The 10,058-nt window shown below is 36.9% G+C and overlaps 1 protein-coding gene across 1 annotated transcript; it reads right to left on the bottom strand.

Annotated features, from left to right (window-relative positions):
• Positions 1-131: 131 nt before the first annotated feature.
• On the bottom strand, positions 132-7,911 carry LOC102067249 (cytochrome P450 2J5). The gene is made up of 9 exons (XM_005484876.3): positions 7,741-7,911; positions 6,557-6,719; positions 5,900-6,049; positions 4,338-4,498; positions 3,305-3,478; positions 2,929-3,070; positions 2,090-2,277; positions 1,828-1,969; positions 132-1,114 (listed from the first exon to the last, which is right to left on the bottom strand). Exons 1-9 carry the CDS (start codon positions 7,909-7,911, stop codon positions 936-938), a joined length of 1,470 nt encoding a protein of 489 aa, XP_005484933.2. The 3' UTR covers positions 132-935.
• Between the last annotated feature and the right edge of the window lie 2,147 nt (positions 7,912-10,058).

The following is a 10,058-nucleotide window of genomic DNA, read 5'->3' as shown; positions in this document are numbered from 1 at the left end:
AATCAAGTCTTCCATTAGTCCCAGAAATATGTAGTATTCTGCTTTTGCTTTTAAGTACATCCTGCCATAATTTCTACTAGCTCCTGTTGAACTTTGAAAATTGAAAGGATTTAGGATGGTTTCGGCTGAATTTTAAATTATCAAAACCTTCCACATCTGTTGGTGTGGAAAAAGAGCAAAAGAAAACACTGAGTAATAAATCTCTACTGTACCTACTAAAACAACTGTTGACATCTTTGTTTATTTTCTTAATTTCTTGAAAAGCTGTTCCTTTCTCTTCAAATAGGAAATTATTGGATCATACAACAGTGTTTTTAAACAGAAGGAAAAGTTTGTGAAAGTGCATGGACCTGAGTTGTGGTGAAATAGAAATTGGATACTGAGGAAGTAAAAAAAGATGTAAGGATTTCTAAATGGGCTGTGGTTATGAGAGGCCCCATACTATAATCATTTTTGTGTGTGTGAAGTTTATGCTACACTTTATAATGCTGTGTGGGAGAGTGAAAGACAAAGGAATTAACTCTAAATGTGTGTATATTCTATTACCTCCTGCAAGAAGATCTAAGAAAAGACCTGTGAACTCAGAAGACTAACAGCTTACTGAAGAAAATTTTATTAAAGCTTTCTTACTGAACAGTTGTCCCATTTTAAGAGTATGATACCTGACAGAGCACACATGCAGGACACTACTTGACACAGGCCACTTCTCTAGCATCCTACAGCTAATTCACTGCTACTGTGAGTGTGAAAATACATTTTTTTGGAAATATGGTGTGTTTATGTATGCCTAAGACTCAATTATGTGAGTTTGGCAAGTAGACTTACTTTGATTTCAGAAAGTTCAGTAGATGAGAATTGAGATAGTGAAGCATGTTTTTAAAGGATCTGCACTTACTAATGGGTTGAAGTCTGTCAGCATTTTGGTGTGTTACAGACTAGCGTGGAATAGCACAGAGTTTATATGGGTGTGGCTGCAGTATTGCACCCAAAATGTACTCCAGATTGATTTCCTTCACCCCCTCAGGGAGCTGGAATGTAAATGCCCGAAGGAGATTGGTAAAGAAGATGAACAGTTCAACTCGTGCCATCCGTTCCCCCAAACATACACGGTGCCCTGCAGAGGAAAATCAAGAGAGTCAGTTGAGTAAAGTTAAATTCTGTAAAAGAACTTTGCACAAAATTCTACTGAGTTCCATAAATTCTGTTAATGTAAGATAATTATTTCATTCTGTAAAGACAGAAGATGCTTTAGGATGAGGGTGGGGAAACATTTAACTGAGAAACTCTGCACCTCTGTCAAGTATTTGGTGTTTTGATTGGGTTGTTTAGTCTTTTTTCACCCCTGGAGCATGCAATTCTCCCTTTCCATTGTTGATTCTTTTTGTGAGAGCCATGAATTGCTTCTTAGCTAAGCCAGATTTTAAAAGGATTCATATACTTCAGAGTCTTATTTTGATTGTTGAGAAGGGAGGGCTGGGGCATTGTGGTATGCAGTTCTGAAGCCAAGGAGAAGGATGTAACCAGGATTTCTTTAACAGAAATTCAGAAGGGTGTGTTGGGGCCTTGTAGCCCTAACACTGGATGGATATGCCAAGGAAAGAGCATTTTGTCTCCCAGCCCCACTTATCCTCTGTTTGAATATATGGAAAATACAAAATGCACAATGTTTGTGGCTCTTATAGCAAAAGACCTGACTTTAAATCTTTCAAATCAGTCAAATAGTCAATCTAGTCAAACACATTTTTATAAATGTGTATTTTAGAACTTAGTATTTTTACTCTTACTGCAAAACAGAGCAAGCAGGAATATTCGAGGTCAGGGTGTTACCTGCTGAGAAAGGTAAGAATGCCTCTTTGTTCACAAAGTTGCCATCCAAGTCCAGGAAATGATCTGGGTTGAACTTCCAAGGGGTTGCCCAGTGCTCAGTGTCATAGACCACAGAGTGCAGATTTGGCAACACAAGCGTGCCCTGCAAGAAGCAGCAGAGATCTCATTTTCCATAGATTTTCCTTCTCTCTATGTCATATAAATGCTAAATATTAACAGCTCAAAGATGTAAGAAACAGGGGGCTATCCTTATCTTCTGTACCTTTTTAATGTGAAAACCCAGCAGAGTTGTGCTCCTCAGGCACTGTCGAGGGACCCCGACGGAGGTGACGTTGCTGTAGCGCAGAGCCTCGTGGATCACAGCGTTTGTGTAGGGCAGCTGCTTCCGGTCCTCATAGCTGATGATATGGGAGGGTTCCAGAACAGCCTCTATCTCTCTTTGAACCTTTTCTGCAGACAAATGATAATACTTTCATTTCCCCCTCTGCACCGCCCTCGCCACTTGCCCCCTTTATTTCCAGTAGATTTTTGTGTGAGAATGTCCTGTCCGAAGGAAATAAATTATGTTGCTATGAAATGCTTTGGCATGTGGTTTGACTGCTGTGTAGGTTTCAGTTGATCAAGAAGTGCTTCTCCCTGAATCCTCCTTTAAGACACCTACTTGGTGATGAGGATAGTACAATTTTGTGTTTCAAAAAATGGATTAAAATTTTAAATGACAGGTATAATTTCCATTGTTTATAAATATGTATCAGATTGGATATCTTTTAAAAACTTTTTTACTTCGAAGTTTGGGAGAAGACTAGGTTGCATATGAAATGTCTTTAATTTGTTATTCTCTCTTGCCAACCCATTCTAGAGAGGTAAAACTGTGACTGCTACTAATTTCTGCTAGTGTTGCTGGTGAACCAGATGGGGAAGCACTTGTTTGTTTCATTTATTGACCTTCCATTTTCTGGATCCTAGTTGCTGATGTACCACCATTCATGTGCATAGCTAAGGGTTTTTTTGATGCCTTACAAGTGATTGATCTATATTATTACACTAATGATGTTCATTGTGATGTTGAATGCAGCTCTCTCTGATGGTGCTTTTCCTCACCTTGTATATCTGGGTATTGTACCATGTAGAGCAGTGCCCAGAGAAGGGTGGTGCTTGTTGTTTCTGTCCCTCCTAGCAAAAGATCAACCACAGTCTGAACCATATTTTCTTTATTGAATGTAGAAGTAGGGTCGTCCTTGGTCTGTAGGACATATTCACAAGAAGACTATGAAATAGATAATTTCAGATATTTCACCAGTCACATAGAAACTGTCATTGTTTGATGATAACAGTGAGCAGCCCATCAAATCAAACACCTTCAGTGCTGCACAAATAGAATGTGCATATAAAAATCCTTTGGCAGTTATTGGAACAGCAAGTGTTTGTAGTAGGCGTTGAAGCCAAGGAAGGGAGAGTGTGATAAGCAGATACTTACTTTTGTTATTTGAGCCAGGTAGAAGTCAATGAGATCCTGTGGATCATCTGTGTTCTGTCTTTCATGGGCTTGAACCTCCTCCATGACTAATCTGTGCATGAAGTCATTGTATGCAAACACCTCCTGATGAGGCCCTGGGAGATGGTGCATGAGCCATGGGAAAGCATCGTACAGCTGTGGTGTTAAACAGAAAGCAGAGTGTGTCAGATCCCACTGCTGATTTCCTGATAATTGTGAAGCCACCACAACATGTGGGCAACCAAACTGGGATGAAAGGCAACAGACACAAGAGAGATTAAATACTGGGAACATGATTATATTTTACTTTTTGGATCAACACCTAATAATGTAACAGGGGTTCTGAAAATGGGTGAGTAATTGAGTGCTGAATCTGACTCACAAACAGATTTTTCTCAACCTTTTATTTTTTTTACTGTAATTATTTTAGGCATCCCTTTATGAAGAACCTGATAGTCTTTTAGAATGCCAGTGTGCCAAAATCTGCACAAGTTAAGCAATAGCTAGGGTTTCAAGAACTTAAAAAATATTCTTCTTGGTGTGATGAATTTGTAACCCGTACCTTATAGGAAGCTCAGAATAACTCAGATCTTGATGGCAATATGAATTATGAATTGAAGCAAGATGTCTTTTCAAAAGAGCATCCATTTGAACACTTAGTTCTTATTAACTGCCTTTCTGGATTTGCAAGACTGAATGAAATTTTAGAAGCTGCATTCATTTAAGATCTAAGAATCTTAAATATACAGTGTTCTGCAAATGATTGCTCATTGGAAATCTGTGAAAAGCAGTGATGATCTAGAATTTTAATTTTAGGATGTCATTTACAGACATAAAGAAGAACTAGAAGCCAATAATTACATATACAAAATATGTATTTATTTATTACTTCACTGTGACTTGTAGAACAATGGTATATTTGGAAATGAAAATGTTTGTGAATAATTGACTTGTAATTTCTTTTGACTTGTCAAGTGCAAATGTATCTTAAGGAACAAGAAAAGTAGGCTCTTACCCTGCCCCAGATAGTGCCTTGAAAGTAGATCACAGAATAAATAGCTTTGATGAGTTTGCTGAAAGATTCATCCTCACTGGAGAAGCAATGACCAAAAACAACAGCACAAATGATATTTGCAATTGCATGGACGATGGAAGTGTGGGGGTCAAAAGGTTTGCCTGTGAATATGGGAAGTGCTGTGAGATCTTCTGAATAGACTACAGCAAGAAAAATGAGGAAGACTTTCTTTTTTAATGGTAAAAACAACAAGGCATCAGACTATTTTTAGAAAAAATTCTGGTAAGTTAAGCCTAGTTTAGTATATATTAACTGCATGAGTTGTAAGTGCACAGAATCTTAATTTTCAATCTGCTCTTTACTCTTGTAAAATACAGTGATAATCAGTTTTGAGCAGACAAACATAGAAGCTCCCCTTCTTTGACTTGTGGTCTGGGTTGTGTGGAAACACAAGCAATTAATTAGAGCATATGCCTTCAAATATAGAGGTAGATATTTAAGTTTTGCAGTTAAAAACCAAAACAAAGAATTCTCACCATTACCCCCACCCCCCCCCAAAAAAAAAAAAAACAACCAGAAAAAAAATAGCGTTTTCATTTCTTAGTTCTGTTGAAATGACTTATCTCTTCTTGGTTTTCAAGTATCAGCTTAACAATCCAACTACAGATGTATTTTTTTTCCACAGACTGAAAAAGCAAAGCTCATATAATAGAGTGGACTATATCTCCCATTGAAAAGGATTAAATCCAGAAAAAAAAAATTAAGTACACATTTCAATGGCAGGGACAACCTTTGAAGTATATGTCTATGGAAAATACATCCCTGACTTCAGTCCAGTGCTCATGGTTGTTCTTGGAAAGAGCAAATACATTTATTGAGTTTAAAATTGAGACAGGGTTGCATGGTAGGTAAAGCTTTGGGCTGTACAGGGACTCGAGGTAGATGATTTTTTTCATCTCCTACATTTTACAGATGTGTGAATGTTGCTCTCAGAAGAGAGATGGGCCTGGTCCAAGGAGAGTTGGAAAGAGACCTCAGGCAACCTCTCTGTGTTTTCACATGGAACAAGATGTGGGTGAGGGATTTGGCTGCTCAGAATATTTATATTTAATTGCTTTATTTTGGCAGCTTGCTAAAATTCTATTGGTTTCTATTTCATCCAAACCTTGAAAAGAAAATTTTTTTGGATAACTGAATGATACATTCCTTGTTTTGGAGTCCTTTCTCTGCCAAATCCTGAAAGCCTGCTGTCCTAGAATGACTTCCAGCAGGTCATACATTGTGTATTTTAAGGAGGGTTTTTCTATACTCCTTGAGTGTAAGAATCATTACCAGCTGTGTTGATAATAAACATTTTTTAAACTCTCCTTATTTAAAAAGAAACAATTTTATATTGCCCACTGTGCAGACAAAACATTTTTTGCAAAGAATGCAGTTAAGAAGCCACTGAAATTTCTACTAATAATGACAATGTCTATAGTACTTGTAAAAATATACTGTGAAACTTTTAGCAGCCCTAATCTTTCAGGAAAACACTCTAAGTGTTCTTCCAGTGAATTTACCTTCTGTATTTGTGAAGATATCCACAAGGTGACAGGCCTCTCTTTGAATTTGATGCTCCAAATTGTTCTTACCAAGTGCCAGACTTCTTATAATTGTCATGCCAAAGCGTCTCTGCTGCTTCCAGGTGTGGCCATTTGTCAGGAAAATACCTGAAAAACACACAAAAATTTAGTTCATTGCTGGGAGGGAAAATCCTTTCACAGCAAATTTTGATTTAGATAAGGTTGTATTTCACTAACAAGATACAAGGATTTTAGATTTTAGAAGCTGAGTTTTGGTCTCTGAGGATTTTATGGCACCCAGCTGCTCCTAAATGCATCCCTGTAAACTGAGTGGGTTTTGGTGAGGACTGAACAGCTTTGTCTATAGATATCTTCTACATGAGCAGTCTCCTGGTTTAGAAGTTATACAATTGAAGGGCAGCTTCTCCAGGCAAGTATTCCTTTTCATCTATTGGGAAGGAAAAAGACTGAGTAATGTGCTTTATAAGACAAAAAATTTTTGTTTTTTCCTTAATATGCTTTGCACTGCATGAAACACTTTTGCAGTGAGAGCCCAGTTATGCCCTGGTACAGCAGTAGCTGATGTGTGTGCCCAAGAAAACATCTTCCTTCTTTACACCTTGTTCTATCTCATTCTTGTGTAATGCTTTGTACCTTTCTCGCCCATCATATCTCTGTAGAAAGGGGTGAGAGGTCTTCCAGAAACTTCTTCTGAGTGGGTGACAATGCCATCTTTTACTGCTTTGTATCCATTCAGCACAACCAGAGGTGTCTGTCCCATCCACAGTGTGTAGATGTTTCCGTAGATGTTGGTTAACTGAAGAGTTGGTAACAGGAAATTTGTGACTATAAACCAGGGAAAGCATGCACTAAAATATCTATTTAAGAGTTTTCTGTAGTTGTGACTAAACCCGTTTTTTGGCATCAAATTGAATTGCAGGTTTTAGAAAAAAAATTATTTCTGTTGTTAAGTGCTTTGGGAACAGAAGATAATTGCTCTTTATGGAATAGATGCTGAGGGCATCATTCTTTGCCCTCAGAAGAACACCTCTCTAATTTCACAGAAAGAAAACCAGCAGGTCACTTTGTTAGCTCTGAATCAAAGAACGAATTACTACAGGCAAAATCCCAGAGCTTTTCTCTTTATTTTATTAATGAACCAAAATGATGGTATTTTCTTGTCTCTAGCTGACAAAGAAAGAAAAGTAATGTTCTTGCTTTCTTTTCTATAGCTGTTCCTAGCTTCTAGGATTTTTCTTATTTTCCTCTGTTGTTCCTTACTTCATGCTTATATTTTTCCTTGTAATAATGGGAAGCAAATTCCTTCTTTTTAAAAATAATTTTGATTGGTGTGATTGGTTGTGTTGTAGACAGCAATCAGATTTTTCTGCTTTGGTTTAGCAGTAACCTGTTTACAGCAGATAAGAAATCTTTTTGCTGAAAAAGCAACAGAAAAAAGTGTCTGTTGAGGGTACAGATTTGGTCTTCTAATGGAGATGTTCCAGTGGCACTGGTGTCAGGAAAGGAGAGCTCTGCTAGAGGTGGCTTACAGGGCTGGATATTAACACAGAAACAGAATGAAACTGCCAATGAAATACCATTCTATGACAGTGTTTGTGAGAATGTAACCAAAAGAGAGAGAAAGTAGCAAGGACTAAATCAATGGTGATGTTTAATATCCAGAAATATTTTTAATACTGCAGGGTCCTCAGAGTCTTTGAAACTGGCTGATAATCAAGCTTGAGGTTTAAAAAAATATCATTTTAAGCCATTCCTATGCAATGCACAATTTAAGTTAAAATAGATTCAGACTGATTTGCAAGCACAGAGGTAAATACCTTACTGAGAGTTTCTCGGCGGAGTTTGAAGTCCAGCAGCCACAAATTTCCGATGATGGGGAGGGGAACTGGTCCTGGAGGAAGCTGGGTACGCATCCATTGCAGCCTGAGGAACTGCAGAATAAGGAGACACACTACTAGAGCTATAAAAATCTCAGTAATCCCCAACATTTTATCAAAATTTTTGCTTCTCACTGATTTTGGCTTTTTTAGTCTTTTTCTTTTTTTTTTTTTTGAATGATTTCTTCTGAAAATTTGAATTTGTGGATATGTTTCTTCTACTGAATCCAAACTCTTTCTAAAGATATGCCTCCTGTAGCCATCTCTCTGTGTAATCTACAGTTTTCCCAAGCTAAAGTCCGTAGAAAACCAAACTATGTGATGCTTTGTTGTTAGCCAAGCCACACCCACTTTTATTTTTTTTTTTATGATCTGTAATTGTGACCTGTCTCTTTTTTCACTTAGAATTTTATTTCCTTCTTAGTCTTGATAGTGGGTCAAAGTTCCAATTATTGAATAGTTATCTAAGATTTTCAAGAGTTTTGCATAATGGTAACACCTGAGGCAGTTTCGTGTAGTTAAACACTGAAATGCATTATTTATTGTCATTCTGAAATACTACAGTTATTGTGTGGTTACTTTACAGAAGAAGAAACATCTACACAATATCTGAGGTCTCTGAGGTGTAAAAGAATGAGTTCATGCAGCATAAAGCTCTGTTGTCTTTAATAAGAAAAATAAAAGGTAATTTAATAATTTGAAGAGTATCTTCTTTCACCTTTTGCCTTATCCTAAGTTATGATATTATGTGAACACTAGTTAGAGATTATTTTTCTGTCCATCAGATGTTAAAAATTTTTAATTTTATGCTAAGTTTTAAAATCTTCTGCTTCAAATTTTGCAGATGAAACCATGCACATGTTCTATTAAATCTGCAGAAAAGAACAAATAAATGGAAGAAACAGGAAAAACTTTTAATCCTTACTGATTTGTGGATCCCATAAGTTTACCAGAGAGGTTTGTACTAGTGTGTAGCAAACTTTGAGACTTACTTTTCATACTTACTGATATATTGCACAGTATTTTTCAACACTTTGTTCAAGAACCTAACTAATGTTATCTTCAAGACTAAATAAGAGATTAAGGAAAGCCATACAACTGTACAATTGTCTGTTTCAATGTTTTATCATCATTTCTCGAGCGGGAAAAAAATTCTTGCTGAATTTTTAGTCTGCACTTTTCAGCTCAAAACATTTCTACAAAATCAAGGTTACTGATTGGAATCAATGTATGTTATGATCCTGAAATATAAAGGTTTAATGTTATCCATGAGCTTCTTAAGAACTGAATTAAGCTTCAAGAAACTGAGAGTTACAGGCATGGACACTCACTTCAGTTAGTTTTCTAATGAGCTCATTTTTTTTGTGTGTGGGGGTTAGTGGTAAATATAATCTTTTGTGATTCAGTCTTGAAAAATGTGTAGATGACAACAGGTCTTTTTTTCTGGGGTGGATTGTAATAACTTTAGGTTCCAACAGGAAACACAGGGACAGTTTCACAGGGCAGCAGTGACATTGCAGCATTTTCTTGCCTTACCTTCCTGAGCAGCCACCCCTTGATTTCTCTGTGCAGTTCCATGCAACACTTCTGCTTTAGTGTGCTGCATGTGCAGATGCTTTTGCAAGAAGTGTGGAAGTGGAGCAGCCAGCAGAGGCCAAGGACCATGACTATGTTATCTGTTTGTTTAGGTTTTTTGGGCAGAGAAATGGAAATGGAAAAATTTTCAGCAGCATGGTTCTATGAATCTTACAATTGAAGAGTTAAATGGACAAAAAAACCCAGAGGGAAGCAATTTGAAATTCAATAACTTTTATGGTTTTTTCAGCCAATCCTGGCAGTTCCATATGTATATCAAAAATTGCAGTGTTACTGAGTTATGAAATTGAGCAGTTATTTATATACCCATTTTTTTCAGATTTTGCTGCTATTTGAGACTTTAAAATGAGTTACCTGATGAAACTTATCTAACTAACTTTGCTTGCTGCTTTGTGTGCATCAGGACTCATTTCTTCATTTGTTTTATTTCTTCCCAGTTCATCCAGCTGGTCCTGTCTGGTTAAAATGAAGTGAGTACTGTCCTATTTCTTATTTGTGCACAGAATCACTTGTCAAGTTTGCAAGTTTTGCAAAAGTTAAGGACCCCTGAAAGCTCTTGATGTTCTCATGCCCATCAGTGAGGATATGATTTGTACACTTAAAATTACCAGAATCAAGATGAATTAAGCCATGAAGTTGCCTATTAATAACAGTGACTATGA

This window comes from Zonotrichia albicollis, chromosome 9, assembly GCF_047830755.1.
Source record: "Zonotrichia albicollis isolate bZonAlb1 chromosome 9, bZonAlb1.hap1, whole genome shotgun sequence".
Taxonomy (NCBI): Eukaryota; Metazoa; Chordata; class Aves; order Passeriformes; family Passerellidae; genus Zonotrichia; species Zonotrichia albicollis.
Note: the sequence above shows the minus strand (reverse complement) of the source record. Positions and strands in the feature narration are given on the sequence as shown.